The sequence below is a fragment of the Muntiacus reevesi genome, chromosome 4 (assembly GCF_963930625.1).
Source record: "Muntiacus reevesi chromosome 4, mMunRee1.1, whole genome shotgun sequence".
NCBI lineage: Eukaryota > Metazoa > Chordata > Mammalia > Artiodactyla > Cervidae > Muntiacus > Muntiacus reevesi.
In genome coordinates, this window is record NC_089252.1 from 66,027,947 (window position 1) to 66,055,050 (window position 27,104).

The 27,104-nt window shown below is 35.8% G+C and overlaps 1 protein-coding gene across 1 annotated transcript in view; it reads left to right on the top strand.

Annotated features, from left to right (window-relative positions):
• STT3B (STT3 oligosaccharyltransferase complex catalytic subunit B) overlaps window positions 1-27,104 on the top strand; it is a 100,189-nt gene that overhangs the window by 47,031 nt on the left and 26,054 nt on the right. Inside the window, exons 2-5 of the mRNA XM_065932924.1 lie at window positions 4,349-4,457; window positions 7,979-8,266; window positions 20,420-20,485; window positions 22,233-22,332. Of these exons, the coding sequence (XP_065788996.1) occupies window positions 4,349-4,457; window positions 7,979-8,266; window positions 20,420-20,485; window positions 22,233-22,332 (563 nt within the window). The remainder of the gene's footprint in view (window positions 1-4,348; window positions 4,458-7,978; window positions 8,267-20,419; window positions 20,486-22,232; window positions 22,333-27,104) is intronic.

The following is a 27,104-nucleotide window of genomic DNA, read 5'->3' on the forward strand; positions in this document are numbered from 1 at the left end:
TTCCTCTTGCTTTCTGAGTTCTCTCTTTGACTTTGATTTTTGATAGTTTTATTAGATTATCTCTCAGTGAAGTCCTGTGTGAGTTGAATATGTATTGGGGCATGTGAACACCACATGCCAGGATGATTCAATTTCTCTCCCCAGATTTGGGAAGGTTTAAGCCATTATTTCTTTAAATAACCTCCCTACCCCTATCTCTCCTTCTAGAACTCCTATAATGCAATCATTACCCTTGATGATGGCCTATAGTTGATGTAGGCTATTTTTTACTTGCTTTTCTTTTCCTTTGCTTTGATAATTTCAAGTACCTTTCTTCTGTTTTTCAGATTCTTCTGCTAGTTCAAGTCTACAATTAATGTTCTCTACTGCATTTTCTTTTTCATTTTGTTAATTAGCTCCAATATTTCTCTGTGGTTTTTTTTTTAAAGTATAATTTCTGTCTCTGTTGAAATTCTTATTCTGTTCATGTGTATTTTCCTCATTTGTTGAGTTGTCTATCTGGCTTCTATGGTAGCTTTCTGAGCTTCCTTAAAACAATTACTTTGAAGTCTTCGTTGAGAAATAGATCTATTACTCTGTGGTCAGTTACTGAAAAATAATTGTGTTCTTTTGGCGTTCTCATGTTTTCTTCTTCTTTTTTTTTTTTTTTAACATTTCTTGTAGCCTTACTTTTGTGTCGTGTGTTAGTCATTCAGTCGTGTCTGACTCTTTGTGACCCCATGCTGTAGCCTACCAGGCTCCTCTGTCCATGGTCTTCTCCAGGAAAGAATACTGGAGTGGGTTGTCATTCGCTTCTCCAGGGGATCTTCCCAACCCAGGGGTTGAACCTGCATCTCCTGTATTGCAGGCGGATTCTTTACCATCTGAGCCTCCTTTATGTCTGCCCATTTTATGGAATAATTTTGGTGGGGAAAGACCTTCACCTGTGGGTAAGTGCAAGAGTGACGGCTGGGTAGACTGGCAGTTCTTACCTGGGGAAGATCCAGGGGTGTAGTCCTCGTGCATTCTAACAGCTGAGTTTAAGTGAAGACTGCAGACTGCGGAGGTTCTCAATGGCCAAGGCTGCAAGTGTCCATGTGGGCTGTAAGGGCTACTGGGGACCTTCTGATCTTTGTTTCTCTCATGGTGAGTTGTTGTGGCCAAGGAAATCTTTCTTGGCACCCGGCCCAGCTCACCGGTGTCCTCCTAATTGTGGTGTTACTGGCTAATGTGCGTGGAGTCGCCGTGGAGCTGGGAGCTAGAGCACAGGCAGTGGTGGCTCAGCTGCAGATCTGGGGCCTGGAACATGGGCACTTGTAGAGCCACCCATGGAGCCGGGATCTGGAGCTCAGGCGGCTGCAGAGCTGGAATCTGAAGTGTAAGCACTTAACAGTGGTTCTGGGGTTCAGGAGTATTTGTGGGCCCGTGGTAGCCCTAGTCCTGGGGCAGTGCAGCAGCAAATCTTTCTCGTTGAGTGCATAGCAGCGTCTCCCCCTCCAGGGGCCCTGTGGCAGTGATGACTTTTGGTGAAAGCTGTTGTCCTCTGCAGAGCAGGCCACTGGGGTCTGCTCTGATGAACACTTACAGGGTCCTCCTTTGTGAAAGCTCTCATGGGTGCTCTTGTCCCCAGTCAAAAAGCCTGCCTAGGTCCACCACAGAGCAGACCACGGGGAGTGCAGGGGTACCTGCCACGTGGCTGATACTGATGGCCTCCACCCTTCGTTGACCCTGGTTGTCTCTAGATGTCTCAGCTAAGCCTGTCACCCTAGCGATCTTCCGTCTGTGTGGTTGCTCTCCATCCTTTGCTTCATCGTGCCGCTGTAGGATCTCAGTTCTGCTTGAGCTTCCCGTAAATATTTTCCTTTGTGGATAGCTGTCTGTTATCTTTTATTGGGGGTATGAAGACTGCTACCACCTACTGTGCCATCTTTTCAAATGCCACCTCTCAAGACACTTTTTGTCTTGTTACTAATTTGCTTTGCATCTTTAACCTTTTTAATATTTAGCTTATTTTTAATTTGACATTCAAAAACTCAAATAGTGCTTTTACCTTACTTTATTTCACAGTAATAGTAGCAGTAGCCTCTGGGAGCTTTAGGGACATAATATTGTTTATTTATCAAAGTCACCTTATTGACAGAGGTACAATTGTTATTCCCTTGTTTTTTTTCCTTTTTTTTTTTTTAGTTTAAACAGAGGAAGAAACTAGACCACAGAGAGTATAAGTCATTTGCCCAGCCAAGGTCATATAGCTAGTAGGTATGGAAGCAGGATATCCAAACCCAGGCAGTATGTTTCTAACACTTGTACTCTAAACTTCTTGGTTACACTTCCTTTCAGGCTGTGTGGCTTATCTTACTTCTGAAGTTATTCTTATGTCTGTTGGTATTAGTTCTTCCATTAGTTGATTTCGATGCTTAGTTTTCATGTTGCTTATTTTTCTCATGTTTGATTTTTGGAGGTGTGCTTATTTTGTATTAGATCAAGTCTGTCTTAAAAATATTACAGCATTTTGTTTCTAGTGATCGTGTGTTGGAAAGTCGTGACTTGCTGTTGGGAAGGATGTATCAAGCTGATTTTGGATATGAAGATTTACTATTCATCTGGAAAGCATCATTCCACTCTTTGAATTACTTGGCTATGTGTGTTGGAGATACCGCTGAGGCCCACTTCCTTGCTTGGCAATGGTCGTCTAAGGGGATCCACCTGCCTAGTAGTTCCTATTGCTCATTACCCTGAGGTTGATGGAGGATTTTCTCTTGCCTCTCTCCCTCCCTCAGCAACTTTATATTAAACATGAACCATCCTGAATATAGCCTTTTCAGCTCTCACCCTTCCAACACCCAGGCGTGCACACAGGTACACACACACACCATAGTTTGCAGTTACTTCAGGTTGCAGTTTGGATTGTGGCTTCTTCCATCTCATTTCTTCTTATTTGTTATTTTGTCTTTCATTGATCAAAATTCTCATTTGTTAAGGTCATGTTCTTATTTCACAGTACAGTTACTGTTCATCTCTCGTGATTATTTATAACTTAACTCTTTGTTTCTGTGATTTTTAGAGTTATAGTTGTTCAGTCGCTAACTCGTGTCCAAACTCTTTGCAACCCTATGGACTGCAGCATGCCAGGCTTCCTTGTCCTTCACTATCTCCTGGAATTTACTCACATTGATGTGCATTGAGTTGGTAATGCTATGTAACCATCTCATTCTCTGCCACCCTTCTCCTTTTGCTTTCAGTCTTTCCCAGCATCAAAGTCTTTTCCAATGAGTCAGTTGTTCACATCTGGTGGCCAAGGAATTGGAGCTTCAACGTCTGTGCTTCCAATAAATATTCAGGGTTAATTTCCTTTAGTATTGTCTGATTTGATCCCACGGGACTCTCAAGAGTCTTCTCTAGCACCACAAGTCAAAAGCACCAATTCTTTGATGCTCAGCCTTCTTTATAGTTCTCCTATGCATTCATACCTGACCACCTGGAAAAACCATAGCTTTAACCATACAGACCTTTATCAATAAAGTACTGTCTCTGCTTTTTTAATACCTGTCTAGGTTTGTCATAGCTTTCTTTCCAAGGAGCAGGCTTGCATCTTTTAATTTTGTGACTGCAGTCACCATCCACAGTTATTTTGGAGCCTGAGGATATAAAATCCATCACCGAAATCACTTTTCCCCCGTTTGTTTGCCATGGGACCATATGCCATGATGTTAGTTTTTTGAATGTAGAGTTTTAAGCCAGCTTTTCCCACTCTCCTCTTTGACTCTCATCAAGAGACTTTTTAGTTCCTCTTCACTTTCTTCCAATAGAGTGGTGTCATCTGCATATCTGAAGTTGTTGATACTTCTCCTGGCAATCTTGATTCCAGCTTGTGATTCATCCAGCCAAGCATTTTGCATGCTGTCTTCTGCATATAAGTTAAATAAGCAGGAATTGAAAGCAGTAAATATACAAGCCTCATTTTGGTGCTGTATTCTGTTAGTGGTTTTTAATCATTTGAGAGTCATTGACATCTTTGAAGATTTGATAAATTTTATGTACCGTCACATTTTTTGTTTAGATGCATAGCTATGTACCATCTGATCCCCAAGCAATGGCCAAATGTTAATTTGATCATTACTAGTTTTGTAGAATTGTTTCTGGGGGTGAGACTGGGCTCTGTTTTTAGTTATTTTTAGAGGTATAAGCCAATTTCTTAGAAAATAATCTGTTGTTCAGGTTTGAGGAAAATTGTTAGGAAAGATATATTTATATAGCCATAGATTTATGTATAAAGAGTTAAATATAAAGTATAGTATTAGAAAGCTAGAGCTATTTCTTTTTAGTAAACCAAGTTTTATAACATTTCTTTTTTTCCTATTTTCTCTAGGTTTAACTATAGATCAACACATCATCTTGCGTCTCATGGGTTTTATGAATTTTTAAATTGGTTTGATGAAAGAGCATGGTATCCACTAGGAAGAATAGTAGGTGGTACTGTAAGTATATATGCAGTTACTCATGTTAATCTTAAACTTTTTCAGTGATTTGAGTAAATCATTCATCACCAAGGTGATGGCAATTCTTAAAAGTTTTATATAGTTAACTGATACATTTTCTGTGGCTAATTATCTGTTATTTAATTTGTCAGATTTCTTTTCTTGATACCCTTTTTCACACACCCCCACCTCCCAGCCTGTTTTGGGGTTATACTAGCCATTATTTCTGACAAGTGGTGGAGGTTAGGAGGAGAAGCTCTTGTCACACTCTTAAGTTCAGGTTACTTGTGTTTTTGTTTTGTTCTATAGAAACTTCACTGAAAAAAACATTTTGGAAGGAAATAGAAATGTAGAACAATCAGATAATTCTAATTTTTGAGGTCCTAAATCTGTCTCAAATTATTCTAGGTAGATTAGGTACTGTTCATAATTTATGGGAAATTATAATGTCCAGAAGATGATAGAAAGGAAAATGTTTTTAGGATTTGGGATGTAAGAAGAATGGTTTGAGAGAAAATGAAAGACAAGGCACCTACTGGAGAAACATATACATTTAATATTTTTTCTTGATCAGTTTTGTCAGAGGTTTATCAATTTTAGTAGATTTTTTAAGATAAAGAAACTTTGTTGATTATTAAATATTTGTCTTGTGTTAACTTCCATTTGTTTCCTTCCTCCTACTTTCTTGAGTTTGATATTTTTATCTAGTTTCCTGATATAGTTTGCTGAATAATTTTCAACTTTTCTATGTTACTAATTGTTTTGAAGCTCCAAATTGCCTCATGATCACTGTTTTAGCTACATTGCTTAAGTTGTGATATGTAGTGTTTTCATTATCATTCAAGTCAAAATGTATTTTAATTTCTGTTATAATTTTCTCTGATTCATGAATTACTTAGGACTGTATTTAACTTTTAAACATAAGAGAATTTCCTCATCATCTTATTTTGCTTTTTACTTCAAATATATTAATGTTAGAAAACAAATTCTGTAATTTTGTAATCCTTTGAAATTTATTGAGACATGATTTGTGGCCCCAAGATAATACCAAATTTTATAAATGTTCCCTCTTCGTTTGGAAGGAATATGTTCTCCATGATAGTGAGATGTTACATTTATTATCTGGGACATCTTTTTATCTTTGTAAATAAGGATAATGATACAGAAGAATAGTCATGATAGCCTCTGAGGTTGATTAGAAAGGTATTGAATGGTGAAAGATGTGGTAGATGACTGTTATCTGTACTGCTTGTGCTGTGAATGCTCTCGTGTCTTTTATTGTACTAATCTTTGATTACTATAGTTTATTTCCTGGTATGTTTATAACTTTTTATCTTGAATTCACCCTCAGTGAAGGCTGGTTTTCTGAGATTCCTGTTGTCCTGGTATTTGGGACCATCCTTACAATAATCTTTTTCACTTTCTTTTGCTGGAGCCCTCAGAAGTTTAGGACTGTTTTTAGAGGTTGTTTCTCAGTCTAAGTTTCTTATATGTGAAGTTGGTATAAATGTGGAGAGGGCTTCCCTGGTGACTCAGTGGTAAAGAACCCTCCTGCCAGTATAGGAGATAAGGGTTGGATCCTTGGGTTGGGAAGGTCCCCTGGAGAAGCAGATGGCAACCCACTCCAGTATTCTTGCCTGGAGAATGCCATGAACAGAGGAGCCTGGTGGGCTACATTCCATGGGGTTGCAAAGAGTTGGAAATGACTTAGTGACTGAGCTTCCATGTATAAATGTGGAACCCATACGTCACCCATGTGGTGAATGAGTTATTGTTTTGTTTCTACTGAAAGATTTGAAAGTAAGGCAGAAGTTGCTTACTGTTTGATTTGATGGATGGGTAGAATTCATCTAGTTTCATAAACAGGCCCTGGGTTTGTGCTGGGATTTAGGCCTTTTCTTTAATCTCAGTGGTGAGCAATAACTATCCCCCAACCACCTCAAGTACCTAAAGTATATATTAGGGCCTCGAGTGTTTTGTTTTTTGTTTGTTTTTTTAAGACTTCTGTGGCATCAGTCCCTAGGTTGAAATGCTTCTTTATGTTTGGAACCTAAAGGATTCCCTTCCAGGTTCTTGTTCTTTTAAGGTTAAACATGCTTTTTTTGTTGTTGAGTGGTTTTGTTTGTCTAGAATACCTTGATCTTTTCATCTACTACTTCTATGTATTATTTTGTATGTCAATTTAATCTACCATATTTAGATACTTTCAGATTTATTTCCATTAAAAAAAATATTTCCAGCAAAACTGTTCACTTGGGGCCTGGTATTGTATATGTAGTGGAACAAAATTTTAATTTTTAAGAATGGTGATGATTACCATACCTTTTCCCCTTTCCTTACCCCACTCTCCTTCCATGCATTCAGTAGATATTGCGCATCTATTTTATGCCTATCATTGTTATTTGGATGCTGGGGAAATTTTTCTTCTTATTCTGGAGCTTGTATTCTGTGAGTGTTTATTTATTTATTTATTTTTGGACATTCTGTGCGGCATGTGGGATCTTAGTTGCCCAACCAGGGATTGAACCCATGCTCCCTGCATTGAAAGTGGGAACTCTTAACCACTGGATCACCAGGAAAGTCCCCAAGGGTATTTACTTAATAGACAGTAAGTAGATAAGTACAATAAATACTATGTGAAGTGGTGATGAGTGCTATGGAGAAAAAGCAAAGGAGTGGGTTTAAAGACCATGGAAAGTTTGCAATTTTCAATAGTATGGCTCAGAAAGTAAATTTATAACATTCTTTGTAGTTTCAGTGATGGAGAAAGAAAAAATCTTTTAGGATGTAGCTAACGATGAAAGTGTAAATACACATTTTAATCACAAATAGCTCAGAATTAATGTCCTGTTTATTGTTTGTTGAATCTTAAATGTTCCTCCTTTGGGGAGAGGTTGAAGAGTACAGCTGTTAACTGGGCCTATTCTAGTTTATTTACTTTCCATTGTTATGTATTTTAAGAAGTGTAAAAATGTCAACCTTCAAGGAATTCCAAAATATTATATTTGAATTCACTAACTAGTCCTCCTTATCCTAGCTAAAATTGTTCACTTTCCAGATCTTGACCTTGAAGGGAGGAAGGAATCCTTTATAAATATCACTTAAATAATAACTGCACATAACTTTTTTTCATCTTCTGTTTATTTCTCAATCCCTTAAACACAAGTATGGACAAAATTGTTAAAGCCCCATACTTAAGGATGTGCCAGATAGAACCCTGTTTATAGTGAAAGAGTTAGTGGGGACAATTATAAAGTTACCCAGTGTTCCATTGTTAAAACATTTTTTCACTTATAATCCTTCATTCAGTCTGATCTTTCTTCTTTTGCTTAAATTTATGTCTCTGCATATGAGAATTTTTTGTGTCCGGTTGAAAAAGAACATTTAATTTTGTAGTAGGTAAAGAAGGCAAACTGTTGTGAGAGCTTATTCTCAGCCTAATTATGTAATAATAAAGAGCTTAGTGTTTTCAGCTACCTCCTTATATTTGTAATTAAATTTTCCTTTTTTTTTTTTCATAGGTTTACCCAGGGTTGATGATAACAGCTGGCCTTATCCATTGGATTTTAAATACATTGAACATAACAGTTCACATAAGAGATGTATGTGTGTTCCTTGCACCAACTTTTAGCGGCCTTACATCTATATCTACTTTTCTGCTTACCAGAGAACTTTGGAACCAAGGAGCAGGACTTTTAGCTGCTTGCTTTATTGCTATTGTACCAGGTTACATTTCTCGGTCAGTAGCTGGATCCTTTGATAACGAAGGCATTGCTATTTTTGCACTTCAGTTCACATATTACTTGTGGGTAAGTAACACTTAATGTTTTGTTATCATTAATACCCATAAACTTTCTACTGAAAGTTGTCATTATAGTTGCTTGCAAAAACCAGTTACTGTTCATGACAAATAAGTCATAGCTCCAGTAAAAGAGGCTATCGGAAAATAAGCTATTGATTTTTTTGTTGTTTCTTTACTAGTGGGGAGAGAGGTCAAAAATACTTAAGAAAGCTGAAGTATGGTTCAGTGGCTTAGGGTGTTGAATTCTGTGTGTGAAATTTGCATTATTTTATGGTTGCAAAGTTATTTCTTCTTTCCCTATCTGTACACCTTCTGTTTCTTTTTCTTGTCTTGCTGTATTAACTAGTACTTCCAATATGATTTTGAAGAGGAGTAGTAAGATGATCCTCACCTTGTTCCTTTTCTTAGTGGGAAAGCTTTGAGTTTCTCACTATTAAATGTGTTGGTTATAGGTTTTTTTTTGATAGATCTTATTTATCAAGTTGAGGAAGATCTACTTTATAGTTTGTTGAGAGAGTATCATGAGTGGATGTTGGATTTTGTCAAATGCTTTTTCTCTACTGATACATGATTGATCCTTGAACAACACAGGTTTGAACTATGCATATCCATTTATGCATATAGTTTTCTATTAAATACATACTACAGTACTTCACAGTTTGGTTGACTCCATAGATCTGGACCCAAGGATTATGTAAGGGCCCTACTATAAGGTTATATGTGGATTTTTTTTATGCCAAGGAGGTAATCACTGTTCAAGGTAATTACTTGTTCAAGGGTCAATTATAGTTACATATAGTTGTAACTCCTTGTAAATTCTTTGACCTTTTGATGTCATGAATACATTATTTTCAAATGTTGAACCAGTATTTCATACCTGGGATAAATCTCACTTGATCATGCTATATAATTCTTAACATACCTTGTTAGACTTGATTTCCTAATATCTTGTTGAGTATTTTGTATCTAATGAGAGAGATAATGGTCTGTAGTTTTCTTATATAAGTCTTTGGTTTTAGTATTGGTTCAGTATTGGCCTTGTAGAATGAGTTAGGAAGTATTTCCTGTGCTTCTGTTTCCAGAAAGAGATTGCAGAGAATTGTTGTCATTTTTATTTATTTATTTTTATACATTTGGTAGAATTCATGAGTGAACTCCCCCTTGGCCTGGTGCTTTCCTGTTTTGGAAGGTTATTATTTATTTATTTATTCCATTTCTTTAATAGAGACCTAATCAGATTTTCTCTTTCTGTTTGAGTATTAGCAGATTTTGTCTTTTCAAGAAATTGGTTCATTTCATTTAGGTTATCAAGTTTTTGGACATAGAGATGTTTCGTGTATTTCTTTATTATCCTTTCAGTGAATGTCCAGGGGATCTGTAATGATGTTCCTTCTTCCATTTCTAATATTAGTATTTGTGTCTTCTTTTTTTCTTAGTTAGCCTGGCCTAGAGGTTTATTGATTTTTGTTCGGCTTTCAAAGAACCACTTTTTGGTCTTATTGATTTTCTTTATAAATTTCCTGTTTTCAGTTTCATTGATTTCTGCCCTGGTTTTTAATTCTGCTTTCTTTGGATTTAAATTGCCCTTCTTTTTCTAGGTTCCTAAGGTGGAAATTTAGATAATTATCTTAGATCTATCTTTTCTGTTGTTTACATTCAGTGCTATAAATTTCCACACTAGCACTGCTTTTTGCTACATCCCGTAAATTTTGATCAGTTGTGTTTCCGTTTTTATTTAACGCTGCTTTGAAATTTCTCTTGAGGTTTTTTATATTTGAATGTGCTTATTTAAAGGTATGTTGTTTAACCTCCATGTATTTTGAGACTTTCTAGTTATTTTGCTGTTAGTGATTTTTTTGTTTGATTCCATCATGGACTGAGAATACATACTATATAACTTTTATTCTTTTAAATTTGTTAGGATGAGTTTTATGGCCCAGATGTTGTTTATCTTGGTGAATATTCCATGCTGGCTTGAGAAGAATATATATTCTTCTATTACTGGATGAATGTGTCTTTAGATGTCCACCATAGCCAGTATCCAGTTGATTGGTGGTAGTGTTGAGTTTTAGCTCTTACTGATTTTCTTACTGATTCAGCTCCTTACTGATTTTCTACCTGCTAGATCCATCTGTCTGAGAAAAGGGTTTTAAGTCTCCAATTATGATAGTGGTTTTATCCATTTATGCTTGTGGCTCTTGGTTTTTCCTCATGTAGTTTGACACTCTGTTGTTAGACACGTACACTTGAAGGATTGTTTTGCTATCTTTGAAGATTGATCCATTTATCATTATATAATGCACTTCTTGATCTCTGATAGCTTTCCTTGCTTTGAGGTAGGCTTTTATTGTATGTATTTTTATCAGTTCAGTTCACTCAATCATGTCCAACTCTGCAACCCCATGGACTGCAGTACACCAGGCCTCCCTGTCCATCACCAGCTCCCAGAGTTTACTCAAACTCATGTTCATCGAGTTGGTGACGCCATCCAACCATCTTGTCCTCTGTCGTCCCCTTCTGCTCCTGCCTTCAATCTTTCCCAGCATCAGGGTTTTTTCTGGTGAGTCAGTTCTTTGCATCAGGTGGCCAAAGGATTGGAGCTTCAGCTTCAGTATCATTTTTTCCAATTAATACTTAGGATTGATTTCCTTTAGGATTGACTGGTTTGATCTCCTTGCAGTCCAAGGGACTCACAGGAGTCTTCTCCAACACCACAGTTCAAAAGCATCAATTCTTCAGTGCTCAGCTTTCTTTATAGTCCAACTCTCACACCCATAATGACTACTGGAAAAACCATAGCTTTGACTAGATGGACCTTTGTCAGCAAAGTAATGTCTCTGTTTTTTAATGTGCTGTCTAGGTTGGTCATAGCTTTTCTTCCAAGAAGCAAGCGTCTTAATTTCATGGCTGCAGTCACCGTCTGCAGTGATTTTTGAGCCCAAGAAAATAAAGTCTGTCACTGTTTCCATTGTTTTCCCATCTATTTGCCATGAAATGATGGGACCGGATGCCATGATCTTAGTTTTTTGAATGTTGAGTTTTAAGCCAGCTTTTTCACTCTCCTCTTTCACTTTCATCAAGAGGCTCTTTAGTTCTTTTCTCTCTACCATAAGGGTGGTGTCATCTGCATATCTGAGGTTATTGGTATTTCTCCTGGCAATCTTGATTCCAACTTGTGCTTCATTCAGCCCAACATTTTGCATGATGTGCTCTGAATGTAAGTATCTTTATATATACTTCAAAATTTTTTAAATCTTTAAAAAAATTATTCATTTTTGGCTGCACTGGATCTCCACTGTGGTACATGCTACTCTTCATTGCTGCATGTGGGCTTTCTTTAGTTGTGGTGCATGGACTTCTTGTAGAGCACAAGATCTAGGATGGGCAAGCAGTTGTTGTGGCACTTGGGCTCAGTTGGATCGTAGTTCCTAAACCAGGGGTTGAACCTGTTTCCCCTGCATTGACAGGTGAATTTTTAACCACTGGACCACCAGGTAAGGCCCTGTATCTTTATATTCAAAGTGGGTTTCTTATAGACAGCGTATAGTTGGGTCTTGGTTTTTGATGCACCCTGACAATTTGTTTTTTAATTTGTGCATTTAGACCACTGACATTCAAAGTAATTCTTGACTATAGTTGGTTTAATATTTACCACATACGTTACAGTTTTCTGTTTGGTACTCTTGTTCTTGTTTCACTTTTGTTCTCTATTCTTTTTCTGCCTTTTGTGGTTTGAACTGTGCATTTCGTGTGTTCTGCTTTCTCTCTGTTTCTGGCACATCAGTTATGCTTTTTTAAACTGTTTATAGTGGTTGCCATGGAGTTTGCAGCAGACATACACAGCTGATTCAAGTTCACTTTCAAAGAATACTATGCAGGCATACCTTGTTTTAATGCACTTCACAAATATTGCATTTTTACAAATTGAAGGTTTGTGCCAACCCTGCATCAAGTGAGTGTCAGCACTAGAAATTTGCTCACTTCCTGTCATATTTTGGTTTTTCTCACAGTATCTCAGTTTTTTCACAGTATTTCTCTTCAGTATTTTTCACAGTATTTCATTATTATATTTGTTATAGTGATCTGTAATCAGATTTTTGATGTTACCATGGCAAAACGATTATAACTCCCTAAAGGTTCAGATGATGGTTAGCGTTTTTTAGCAATGAAGTATTCTTTAAAATATTACATGTTGTTTTATTAAACATAATGTACTCTTAATATTGGGGACTTTCCAGGTGGCTCAGTGCTAAAGAATCCACGTGCCAATGCGGAGTTGCAGGTTTGATCCCTGGGTCAGGAAGATCTCCTGGAGAAGGAAATGGCAACCCACTCCAGTATTCTTGTGTGGGAAATCCCATGTACAGAGGAGCCTGGCAGGCTACAGTACATGGTATCGCAAAAGAAACATGACTTAGCAACTAAACAGCAACTCATAATAGACTCCAGCTTAGTGTAAACATATCTTTAATATGCCCCGGGAAACAAATTTGTATGACTGGCTTTACTACAATATTCAGTTTATTGTAGTGGTCTGGACCTAAACCTGCAATATATCTGAACTCTACATGTACCACTTTATAGGCACTGTGAGTACTTTATAGTAACAAAATAATCCTAATTCTTCCCTTTAGTCCCTTGTATCATTACTGTCATTACATTCATATGTAATACATAAATAATAGATTACATTGTTGGTATTATTGTTTTCAATAAACTTATCTGTTGAATCAATAAAGAATAAGAAAACTAAAAGTTTTTAATTTCCCTTCACTTATTCTGACTTTGATGCTGTTCCTTTCTTTAGATTCAGATCTATGTTATTTTCCTTCTTGTTAAAGAGCTTCTAGCATTTATTGCAAGACAAGTCTGCTGTCAACAAATTTCCTCAATTTTCATTTATCTGAGAAAGTCTTGAAGGATAATTTCACCAGGCCCAAATTTCTAGATTTTTTTTTTTTTCCTTTCCTCAGTTCTTAAATATTTCACTCTAATCTTGTCTTCCTTGCATGATTTCTGAAGATAAGTCATGTGATTGTTATCCTTGTCCTTCTAGAGTTAAGGTGTCTTTACCTCTGGCTTCTTTTAGGGTTTTTTCATTATCATTGATTTGCTGTAGTTTGAAAAAGATATGCCTAGATGTGGTTGGTTCTTTTGGCATTTATTGCTTAACATTTGAGCTTTCTGAATCTGTAGTTTGGCTTCTGACTTTATTTAGGGGAAATTATCAGTTGTCATTGTTATTGTTTCAGGTATTATTTTCCTTTCTTTCCTCTCCTGGTACTTCCATTACATGCATGCTATACCTTTTGAGGTCTTTTAACTAATACGTAGTATTTAACATATATTAAGTATATATTTTGACAATATGTATGGCTGGATCTTGATAGTATAATGCCAAGTGGAAAAATACATTGAGGTAGAATACATACAGTAATTTTAAATAGTACAGACTATATTGTATATTGTCAGTTTATACTTATTTGTAATGAAAGTATAAAAATAAGGCATTTATCCATCATATATACCAACTTTATGATAGTGGTTACTCTTGAGTATGGGTGAGTGATACTGAGGAAGGAAGTATGAAGGGGGAGGTTCAGCTGTGTCTGTTAAAAACTTTTTTTAAATAAAATCATCCAGAGCAAATGTGTTTTATTTGCATTTGGAGGTCTGGATGGCTGTTATTCTCTACTCTTCTATATGTTTGAAATCTTTTGTAATAAATTTTTAAAATAATATATTCTATCTGTTGGGAATTTAAAAACATAGAAACATAGAAAAACTAATGTAAAGAAACCATCACCAAGGTATTACTGTCATTTACGTTTTGTCATAGTTTAAAATTTTTTCATGCTTTTATGAAATGCAAAAGTGTTACTGTTCAAATGTTTTTTTTATTTTTTTATTTTTTATTCTTTTAAAAATAGCATGAGTCTGAACCATTGCAGTAGTACCTTAACTGGCATGTTAATTACCTTTCATCATTTAAAAATTTAAGAAATTGAGACAAAATTCATGACATAAATTCACTTTCAACCATTCTAAAGTATACAATTCAGTGGCTTTTAGTATCCTCTGTTTACTTGCAGAACATTTTATACCCCCTAAGGAAATCTTGAACCTCGCCATTCCTTATTTCTTCCTTTAATTTAATTTCTGTTTGAAGACTTATTATTCTGGACATTTCATGTAGGTAAAATCCACATAAAAAATTCATTCACTTAGCATAATCTTTGGTATTTTTGACATGTATCAGTATTTCTTTTTTGTGGCTGAATAACCCATTGAATTTTATTGTATGGCTTCCCTGATGGCTCAGATTGTAAAGAATCTGCCTCCAATACAGGAGACCTGGGTTTGATCCCCAGGTTGGGAAGATCCTCTGGAGAAGGGAATGGCAACCCATGCCACTATTCTTGCCTGGAGAATCCCATGGACAGAGGAGCCTGGCGGGCTACAGTTCATGGGGTCTCAGAAGAATTGGACACAATTGAGCGAGTAATAATTTCCCTTTCAACCCGTTGTATATATACCACATGTTTAAAATCCATTAGCTGATGGACATTGAATTGTTTTCAGGTATTAACTATTATGGGTAATACTGCCAGTGACATTTGTGTACTCGTTTTTGTGTGGACATAAACATATTTTCATTTCTCTTCCATATATACATAAGAGTGGAATTGGGGGAATTACCAGACTATTTCCCGCAGTGGTTTCCCCCTATTTCCTATAAGTGGAATCATACGTTTTTGTCTCTTTGTGACTGGCTTATTTCACTTAGTGTAATGTCCTCGAGATTCACCCATGCTGTGGCATATGTCAGAATTTCCTTTTTTATGGCTGAAAATAATATTCCATTGTATCTATATACCACCTTTTGCTTATCCATTCATTTGTCGATGGACACTTTGGTTGCTTCCATGTTTTAGCTAACATGGGTATACAAATATCTCTTAAAGACCTTGCTATCAGTTCTTTTGGGTATATACCCAGAAGTGAAGTTGCCAGATCATGTGTTCTATTGCAGTTTTTTGAGAAACCACCATATTGTTTTCTGTAGCAACTGTACTATTTTACATTCCTACTAGCAGTACATACGGTTTCTAATTACTTCACGTCCACATGAACACATTGTTTGTTTTGTTACTTAATGGGTTTGAGGTAATAACTCATTATAGTTTTGATTTGCATTTTTCTAATCAGTGATGTTGAGCATCTTTTCATGTGGTTAATGGCCATTTGTGTATCTTTGGAGAAATGTTTACTCAAGTTCCTTGCCCATTTTTGAATTGGATTGTTTGGTTTTAGATTGATGAGTTTTAGGAGTTCTCAAAACATTTTAAATATTAATCCTTTATAAGACACATGATTTGCAAATGTTTTCTCCCATTCTGTAGTTTGCCTTTTTCACTCTGTTGATCTTGCCTTTTGAGTCACCAAATACTGAATTTTTCATGAAGTCCAGTTTGTCTGTGATTTTTTATTTCTGTGCCTTTGGTGTCTTATCCAAGAGAGTACTGCCAGACCCCATGTCATGAAGCTGTTGCCCTGTAGTTTCTTCTAAAAGTTTTACAGTTTTAGATTTAACATTTAGGTCTATTTGAGTTAGGTTTTGTATATGCAGGTAAGGGTCCAACTTCATTATTTTGCACATTGATGTTGAGTTTGCTCAGCACTGTACTGAAGGGACTGTGGTTCCCCATTGAAAAGACTTGGCACCCTTATTGAAAATCATTTGACCATATATACAAAAGTCTCTTTGTGAGTTTTTTATTTTGTTCCATTGACCTATCAGTATGTATGTGTCTTCATGCCAGCACCATACTGATTACTTTAGCTGTGTAGTAAGTTTTAAAATCAGGAGGTGTTTGTCCTCTGTTCTTTTTCAGGATTCCTCTGGCTACTAGGGGTTCCTTGAGATTCCATATGAATTTTAGGGTGCAAAGAAAAAAAGCATCTGATTTTGATATGGATTACATTGACTCTGTAGATCACTTTGCTAGTATTGTCATCCTCCAGTCCATGAATAATCATGGGGTGTTTCCATTTCTGTTTTCTTTAAACAGTGTTTTACAGTTTTCATCATACAAATCTTTTAATTCATTAGTTTAATTTTATTCTTTTTGATGCTATTGGAAATTTTTTGTAATATCCTTCTTGCATTTCTATTTGTTAGTATATAGAAATGCAGTGGGGTTTATTTGTTTATTTTTCCTGTGTTGACTTGTATCTTGCTGTTCTGCTGAGTTCATTTATTTGCTTTGGCAGGTTTTGTGGAGGGGACTTTCTCCATATGAGATCATATCTCTGAACAAGGGTGATTTTACTTATTTCCAACCAGTTTGGATTCCTTTTATTTATTTTTCTTGTCTGATTGCTTTGGGTAGGCCTTAAGTACTGTGTTTAATAGAGCTGGTGAAAGTAGGCATCCTTGCCTTTTTCCTGGTCATAGAGGAAAAACTTCTGTCTTTCACCATTGAATATATTCACTGTAGTTTTCATATATGGCTTTTGTTATGTATTACATATTATTAAGTATGTAATATATTTTATATACTAATATATAGTATTTTGTATTTTAATGTCATTTACACATTTTTTTATACATGGTATCACCAGTCTCATATGTGAGAATTTGGCTAGATAGAAAGGTGTAGGTCATTTGCTCTTTACTTGAAATTTTTGAAATTGTTGTACTGTTATCATTTTGCTTCTTACTGTTAACCTAATTTTATGTGTTTGATAAGAAACATCTTTTTTTTTTTCCTGAAGAAATAATGAGTTTTTGCCTATATAGCATTGAAATCTAATAGATTTCCTAAGAAATGTCCCCAAGTTGATACTCCTGGTAATGGTAAACCCTTTCAACACAGTATATTGTTAATTTTTATTTCTGGAAAGCTGTCTTTGATTATAGTTTCAAATATAGTTTGTTTCACTGTTTGTTTTTCTTGAATCTTCTTCCTCTTTCTTTGAATTCTAGTTCTATCACTCGGAGTTGTTTAAACCCCCTGCATGTCTGTTTCATCAGTTATAAAATGAAAGACAAGTGATACTTATATACATGTCCACATTTGAGGAGAAAATTTACTTCTTTAGGTTTCAAACACTGTAGTGGATATAAAGCAAAAATGAAATTCTCTTGCAAAGTAAAAAAAAAAAAAATTACCTCATATGGTTTCAGTTCAGTTCAGTCGCTCAGTCGTGTCTGACCCTTTGCAACCCCATGAGCTGCAACATGCCAGGCCTCCCTGTCCATCACCAATTCCCGGAGTCCACCCAAACCCATGTCCATTGTGTCGATAATGCTATCCAAGCATCTTATCCTCTGTTGTCCCCTTCTCCTCCTGCCCTCAATCTTTCCCAGCATCAGGGTCTTTTCAAACGAGTCAGCCCTCCGCATCAGGTAGCCAAAGTATTGGAGTTTCAGCTTCAACATCAGTCCTTCCAATGAGCACCCAGGACTGATCTCCTTTAGGATAGACTGGTTGGATCTCCTTGCAGTCCGAGGGACTCTCAAGAGTCTTCCCCAACACCACAGTTCAAAAGCATCAATTCTTTGGCTCTCAGCTTTCTTTATAGTCCAACTCTCACATCCATACATGACTACTGGAAAAATCATAGCCTTGACTAAATGGACCTCTCTTGACAAAGTAATGTCTCTGCTTTTTAATATGCTATCTAGGTTGGTCATAACTTTCCTTCCAAGGAGCAAGCGTCTTTTAATTTCATGGCTGCAATCACCATCTGCAGTGATTTTGGAGTCCCCAAAAATAAAGTCTGTCACTGTTTCCACTGTTTCCCCATCTATTTGCCATGAAGTGATGGGACTGGATGCCATGGTCTTAGTTTTCTGAATGTTGAGTTTTAAGCCAACTTTTTCACCCTCCTCTTTCACTTTCATCAAGAGGCTCTTTAGTTCTTCTTCACTTTCTGCCATAAGGGTGGTGTCATCTGCGTATCTGAGGTTGTTGATATTTCTCCCAGCAATCTTGATTCCAGCTTGTGGTTCATCTAGCCCAGCGTTTCTCATGATGTACTCTGCATATAAGTTAAATAAGCAGGGTGACAATATACAGCCTTGACGTACTCATTTTCCTAGCTAATTCATGTAAAGGTATAGAACATTGTAGGAACACAGAAAGATGAGTACATATTTGTTTCCATTGTTACTATCACCAAAAATAGAACTAATGCAGATAGAATAGTACTTAGAACAGTACTTCGCACCATATTGCATCCTATAGTTGTGGGATTTTAAGTTTCTTCCTCTGCCTTTGTAATCAGCCTTGTCCTTAAACTGTATTACTTGCAGTCATAGATCTGATTTCTGTCTATATTATCTCTGGGAGTTTCTTTTCTGGAATGCCATGTTATAGAAATAAACAGTTTGGGGTGGCCCTTTACGTCTGACTTACTTCATGCAGCGTAATACTTCTGAGAGTCATCTAAGAACATGGTATCTCTTTTTATTATTTCTCAGTTTTTGCTTTAATTTTTCTAGATCATTAGTCATTTGAGATCATCTCTTCTAATGTAAGGAATCTTCCCAGGTAGTGGTTCAGTGCTAAAGAATCTACCTGCCAGTGCAGGAGACTCAGGAGATCTGGGTTTGATCCCTGGGTTGGGAAGTGGAAATGGCAGCCCACTCCAGTGTTCTTGCCTGGAAAATCCCACAGATAGAGAAGCCTGGCTGGCTGTAGTCCATAGGGCTGCAAAGAGTCAGACACAGCTGAGCACTCATACACTTCTAATATAAGCAGTTTCCCTTTATGCACTATTTTAACTTCACTGCACAAACTTTTTTTTGAGAAGTAATTTACATACTGTAAAATATGGTCTTTCAAATTATACAGTTCAGTGGCTTTCAGTAAATAAAGTTATAAAACAAACTTCCAGATTGTAATTTTCTCACTTAAAAATTTTTTAATATTTTAATATATCCCCTGCCCACTCATATTTTAGAATAGGATCCATGTTATTTTACCCTGTCCAAAGGGAAACCTTTTCAAAGTTCGCATGGTTTGGGGGAGGAGATCAGAGTATATTTTGGCATACACGTGCACTGTAACATTGAATTCCGAGCAGTGTTTCATAGTCTATTAGAAATAAGTCTCAGGCAGCTCTAAGTGCTGTGAAATAAGATTGTTTTCTCTTTTCTTCCTTTTTCCCTTCATTTTTTGTTAAAATTTCCCCAGAGATTGATGTCACCTGTGGTTTGTTTTAATGTACTAATAGAAGACCATTTTGAAAATAAAGAATTCCTTGAAATTACTTCTGAATAATACTGTTAAGTTGAACTTCCTATCATATCAGGACATAAAGATACAGGATTGCTTATAATGGGCCTTAGGTCTATCATTTCTTTAGGACACTCACTTGATTCATCTTAAAGATGACGCATTGCTCTTGGCATAAGTATCAGAGCTTATGCTTTTAAAATTTTGAATTCTGTTTCTGAAGGTGCTGATGTATTTTGCTCTTTCAGACGAACATATAAACTCTTTGATTAGTTTCTTTTTAGGCCATAGACATTTGTCAACTTTTTAAACCTTTGTTTACAGAACGTTGTCTTTCCACTTGAGAGTATTGAGAATTTTACTGACATTAGGTCTTCTAGAAATTTAAGAATATAGACTTAATGAAGATGTTGATTGTGGTGTCTTAAAATTTCTAGCTGAATTAGTTTTCAAAAGTGAATGTTCATAATTAATACTATGATATATAGATGATCACATTCAGATGAAGAAAAACCACAGATTAAGGTGTTAGGTCTAAGCAAACCTGCCATATAAAAATTTAGAGTTACTAAACAAATTTATTCTTTAGTTCAAAATCTTAATTTGTTTATATTAATCATTTTAAGATAGAAAATAGAACAAATGGAAAAATATACATACATTGTTCCTTTTGATATTCTTTTTACTAAAAACTACATAACTAAAAAAAAAAAAAAATGGAAGCTACTCCTAAAATGTCTTGACTACTGTCCAGTGTTAGTAAGTGGATCTAAGTATCTGTGTAATCTTATTACCCTTTTTAAAGAATAGCTTTCACTTTTTATAATACAAGTTTACTAAACACTTAACCTTTTTTCAATCAACAGGGACATTTACAAACATTTTTATATATCAGTTGCTTGTTTGTTTTTTAGGTAAAATCTGTAAAAACTGGGTCAGTTTTTTGGACGATGTGCTGCTGCTTGTCGTATTTCTATATGGTAAGATTTCATACTTGAAACTGAATACATGAGGTCTAAGTCTTTGGCAACTAGACCAGTGCCTTCTCTTCTCAGCTAGGGCAGTTCTCCACTTCCTTTTTATTTAATGCATTCTCTTTGCTTACTACCTCTTTCTTCCCTACTCCTGTCTTCAGGGTCTTGTATGGACTTCTACTTTATGGGTGATGGAAGACTAATACTCAACCTCTCAAACATAATATTTGCAGCAAGTGAAAACAAAAACTTTTCTTTCAGATGTACAACTTTTTGTAAATAATTGTCACATCATCTGGGTTAACCTGTGAACTACCTGTATAATTTTTTCGACAGGTTGCTTAAGATTGGAATTCAGCATCACCTCTTTAATCTCCTGCCTTTCTTTTCACACCACAGCCTATATAGTTTTCTTATGCTGAAAATTAATGATAATCTTAGGTAATTTTTTTTTTTGGTTGTTAAACAAATGTCATGGAATTTGTGTTTCCAAATTATCCATGCCCCTTTTAAAGTGGTTAAAGGTTAGGACATATTATGTGCCTAATTAATGTGTCCTAGGCACGTTGTACTCAGTAATAGCAAACTTACTCTCTTTTAAGTTTAGACTTAAATTTTAGAAATAACCAGAAGTCCTTCAGGTAGAACTGAAGCTCAACCAGAGGAATGTTGTCTTTGGTGAAAAAATAGCACATGACTGAAGCAGTAAACTGATGTTGTTGTGTGAATTGTAAACAAAAAGCAATTTCTTATGTAAGTGGTTCTGAAATATTTTAGACAGGGATAGATAGCATTGTTATAATGTATGTTAACATATAGTCTCCTAAGGTGACTGTTGATTCAAATGGTTCTATCAAGCTTTTCATTATTAGAGCACATGTAAGAACTTTGATCTTGACAGACCTTATTGTTATTGAATGTTCTTAAAAAAATAATAAATTCTGTTGTTTTGGAATAAGCATAATCTTTAGGATCTTTATTAATTTAGACCAGAACTACTCAATTGTCTGATAAATAGAATTTTTTAGCTTTGTGATACAGGCTAAACATTAAACTGGGATCCTGGTTTGTATCCATTAGTAGGAAGAAATTTATACCCAAGGTACCACCTTTTATCTTGAGGATCACAAAGCATATACAGATCATCTGAGTATTCCTTTTAGTTGAGGTGTTGACTGATGTTAACATCTGTTGTTCTTACTCTCTGTGAAGTCTCTTGCAATGTACTTACCATAAAAAATGGGGGCGAGCAAAGGGTTTTTTGCTTTTAAAAGTTTATGTATTCTAAAGTCTCTGTCTCTGTGACAGTCTTTTTATTGCCAATTCACAGACTGTTCTCAGTGTTCTTAGTAAGCTTAATTTAATTTGACCATTCCCCTAGTGGATATAGTGGAGAAGGAAGTGGCAACCCACTCCTGTGTTCTTGCCTGGAGAATCCCAGGGATGGGGGAGCCTAGTGGGCTGCCGTCTATGGGGTCTCACAGAGTCGGACATGACTGAAGTGACTTAGCAGCAGCAGCTAGTGGATATAGAAAAGTGTATTGAATTTATGGGATTGTGTTGTTTTAATTATCAATAAAAAATTTTTTAAAAGTAGGTTATTTGTATGTAATAGACAAAATAGTTTATTTTGAAGCATCTCAAAATTGCTGAAAATCCTAGTGTTTACTGTGTTTAGACTTTTATGGCAGAATTTATCTGCTTTAAGAAGCAAATATGTAAATTATTTAACTTAGCATTTCTTTACTCATAGGTCTCTGCTTGGGGTGGTTATGTGTTTATTATCAACCTTATTCCACTGCATGTATTTGTGTTGTTACTGATGCAGAGATACAGCAAAAGAGTCTACATAGGTAAGTGATTTGACTTCTGATATCTGTCAACTTCTAAGAGGTGTTTCGTATACATTCTTTCATTGTCAGACATTTCTGTTTGGTTGGTATTACCCATGAGTAATAAAGCTAATTTTATAGTGTTTTGCTTTTTTGTATTAATAAGGAGGGTTAGGCATTTTTACCAAAGTGTGTTATCATCAACTTTTCCTTAATGAATTTGTTTAGTTTTTGCAGAAATAAGTCTTGATTTAATATTTTTCAGTGTTTTTTTTAATTTGGGGAAATGATATATACACACTATTACACTATATATACACACATATACACACTATTCTAGTTCACCTTACTCCCTGAAAGAGACTGAGCATCCTTAACAGTTTAATAAGCTTTTGAAAACCCTTTCTGAATAATATGCAGCACACTGTCTTCGTCCATTCAAGCTGCTATAACAAAAATGCCACCGACTGGATAGTTTATAAACAAGAGAAATTTCTTAATTTGGAAGCTAGGAAGTCTGAAATCAAGGCACCAGAATGCTCACATTCTTCTGAGGGCTCTTTTCCTGTTTCTTAGCTTGATACCTTCTTTGTCCCCACATGGTAGAAGGAATGAGCCAGCTCTCCAGGGCCTCTTTTAAAAGGGTACTTGTTCCCTGGTGGCCTCATTACTTAATCACTTCCCAAAGGCTGCCTCCTAATACCCTTTCCTCGGGCATTGGGTTTATAAACATTCAGACCATAGTTTAGACTGAGTGTTTTCTCTGCAACATTTTAATTTGCTCTGCAGGTTTTAGAACACATCTTTAGAATAAGATGCTTAGTAATAGATGGTGTCTTGAATCTTAGAACTCACTGTCTATGATAGAGACAGAACTTTTATAGGTTGTATTAATCACAGAGAAGTTGTCATCTGAAACCAGTGTCTTTATAACAAAGTAATACAATTCTTTTATAACAATATTGGAAAACATTAACAAAAATAATAAAGTTGTTTACTTGATTAAAAAACATAGTAGTTTGGCAGTTTATCAAAAACTTAATGATAAAGTTACTGTGACCCACAGATCCACTCCTTGGTATATACCCAAGAGAATTGAAAATTATATACTTACACAGAAACTTGTAATGTTCATAGCAGCATTTGTTATTCATAATAGCCAAAAACTGAAGACAACCCAATGTCCATCAACTGATGAATGGATAAAGTGTGGTGTATCCATACAGTGGAATGTTGTTCGGCAGTGAAAAGGAATAAAGGTGATATGTGCTACATCGTGAACCTTGAAAACACTGTGCTAAGTAAAATAAACCAGACACAAAAAGCCATATATTGTAAGATTCTTTCTGTATAAAATGTCCAGAGATGGCAAATCCATAAAGACAGCAAGCAGGTTAGAGACAGAAAGTTCGTTTCGAGGTTGCCAAGGGTCTGGGGACTAGAGTGACAGCTTATAGATACAGGGTTTCTTCTTGGGGGAGAAGTGTTCTAGAATCAAATAGTGGTGATAGTCACACAACTTTGTGACTGTAATAACTACTCATTGGTACATTTTAAAGGGGTGGGTTTTTTTTTAGTATGTATTATATCAGTTAAAAAAATTATAATCTGCCAATTAGGTTTATACCCACTTCAGCGTACTTGGTAACAATCACCACTGAAATAGTACATATGTATTATATCAGGTGGTTCTTATACACCATGAACTGTTCTTTGCATGTATTGAACTCCTCCTTTACTGTTTATAACCTCACCTTGAGGATAGGTCCTTTAAACAAGAGAAGACATAATTTGCTCAGGATCATGTAGCTAGTAATGGAGCTGAAGCCTAAATGTAGATAGTTTGGCTCCATACGCTGTAATGCAAAAAATCACTGTAACTGTGTTGCCCACTATATAAATAAATATCTTATTGTGGAAATATGTTGATGTATATCTCATTACCCTGAAAACACTATAAGCCAGCATTGGAATCCAGAAAAGAAGATGATGAGTTAAACAATAACTCCGAGCTTTTTGTTTTGGAACGGTGTAAGGAAAAAACATTTTTAAATTAAGTGGTTATGGGGAAGAACTGAGAGTTTCTTCGTTTAATTTTTAAAATTTAGTGCCCTAAAAATGTAATGGTCAGGAGAACAGAGTTAGGGAGACGATTGAGGGATAGACCTTTGTGAAATGCCCCTGAATCAGGAAGAGGAAGAAGAGCTAAAGGAAGTAAAGTTAGATTAGCAAAGTCTAACTTCCCTACCCTCCTTGTTTCTATTTAGCTCTAGAAGTTACCAAGGAGCATCATTTTACACTTCTAAATTATATTTCTTCGTTGTTCTTTCTGCTGTCCTATGCTTGGCTTCATTTTAAGTATCAGTACTAGGTATATTTTCTATTTTTAAAAATTGTCATTGTGTCTCCATTCAAATGTTTTGCACAAGTGACTTCTTCCTACTTTTACACATAGAGCTTATAAAATAGTAGTTTAAAAGAGTCATTCAATACAGTTTATAATGAACCACATCCTTGAGAAAGAAAAATTATTTTTTCTCTTGTGTGTCTGTTAAGTTAGTCATTATATTTCTGTCTGCTGGTCAAGAAGAATCCGTGGAGGGTTTTTGTTTGTCTTTTTTTGCGGGGGGGAGGAGGATCTTATAAGCTATAATATCATGTATGTTTCTTCCCATCTTTCACTCCCTTTATTTATCAGCATTCATAGTAATAAAGCAGTAAAATATATTAATCAGATTTCAACAGTCTTACAAGCCTTTAATCATATTTATTAATAATAAAGCAAAACTGGTTGAGTTTTAAAGTATTTTCTATTTCTTTTGGTTAGTGCTGTTGTGGTTGAGAGACAAGAAATGAGAAAGGAGTGTCTTGCCAGCCCTTTCTATTAAATATCACCCAGGAGATAGAGCAAATGCTAAGGTGATTTCATGGTAGATTAGAGTTAACTGGAATATAATATTCACAAAACCTTTTCTAACTTTATTTACATAAAGGGATGTACAGTAGTACTTTAAAAACATGAAGGGTGCTGTCAACTTAAGTTGTAATGCTTTGTCAGGGAGAAAGAAAGTACTTAAAGGTTACTTTGGGGAACAGCAAGAGCTTGTATTAAAACTGGGCATTTCTCTGGTACTCGAATCAGGCCTTTTGGTGCCTTAGACCAGCTCATTTGTGCACCTTAAGCCAAGAACAGTGGTTTGGTTCTTTTCTGTATCAGTCTAGTCCCACCCAATACCCTTGGGGTGAAAAGATGTTTAGATTCTGTTTTAGAAGATTACTATTTGTCCCAAATCAAAGAGATTTTCTTTGCTTAAAAATAAGCTAACAGACTTTGTATATATCTTCCTAATGATAATTGGAGGGGAATTCTAACACATTGGAAGTTTTATCTGCAGGAGTAAATTGCCAGTAACTATACTTCCACAGGATGGCAGTGTGGTAACATTGTCATGATGTAATGATTTACCACACTCTTGGTCTTGTTTGTTTTCTTAGAACTCACTACTTTGATGGAAAGAGAGCTTTATTCTTCTGGTTTAAAGGGTAAAAAGAAAGTAGGTTGAGATAGATGGATAGAAGGTTGTGAAGATGTAGACCATAGTTTGATTAAGTTTCAGAGTCTCCACCAGAAGAACTGGTGGAGAATGATTGCTCTGTGAGTGTGCTGTTGAGGGTTCTGAGAATGTCAGAGAATGGTTCAGGTGGTATTATGTGCCTCTTCAATGTCCAGGTCAAGAAGCAGAGCTCTCGCCCTCCTTTAAGTTCTTACAGAGCCAGGGTTTTTTTCCACCAATGTCACATGTACTTGCTCCATTGTATTGTGGTAATTTGTGTACGTCTTTGATTTTCCAAACTGGATATCTGATTCTTAGAAGGTCGGATTGTATTTTTAGAATGTCTTGACCACAAATAGACCATAACTTAGTATTTGAATGAATTAAAGAGATAATTTTTAAACATATAGTACAAAGACTCGAGGAAAAACATGTTTTCATTTTGCACTGGAGAATGGTTTATGTTTAAGAATTGAGGGTTACTTCACTATTTCTTCCAGTTTCACTGTTTCTTAATATGTATTTCTAATTCTTATTTTCTGTGTTTTAAAACATGGGTTTGTAAATGGGATTTAAAATGAGGTATGGTGATGTATGTCTAATTTTACAGGTTCAAGAAGAAGGGCAGTATTAAGCAAGATGAACTTGAGTTGTTTTTTTCTTTAAACAAAATTCAACTGAGTGAATTTTAAGTATCTAATTGGCTTTATTAATGATTCATAAGTTGGACAGCATCACTAATGTAGCCAAGTAGAAAGGAACTCCAAAGAACCACAATAAAGGAAAGATTTTTATAGGCAAGACAAGGAATCTGTAACCAAAAAAGCCTTTCAGGCCTAGGTAACCTACCTGTGGGGGAGACAAAGGGTCTTTGTGGCAGATTCCCTCCTCTTTCTTTGGGCAGTGGGAGTTAGAAAGAATTACCTCATTTGTGCTGACAGAACATTCCATGCTGACCTAGTAGAATATTCCTGGGGAAGGTTGTGACTGCAGTTAGGATTGGGTATTGAGTCTTGAATTTCAGCACTGTTGAATCCATTTGGGGCCTTTAACAATGGAAATATTTGTGTGTTAAAGAGTACTATGAAGTAGAAGAACATACATCCCTCTTTGTAAACATCTCAGCATCACTGATCCAAAAAAGATAAACATAGGGAAGACATGAACCAAGTTCTCTTAAAAGAAAATGGTTATCGTCGGATTATTGCATACATCATGTTTATTAGCTTTGAATCATCA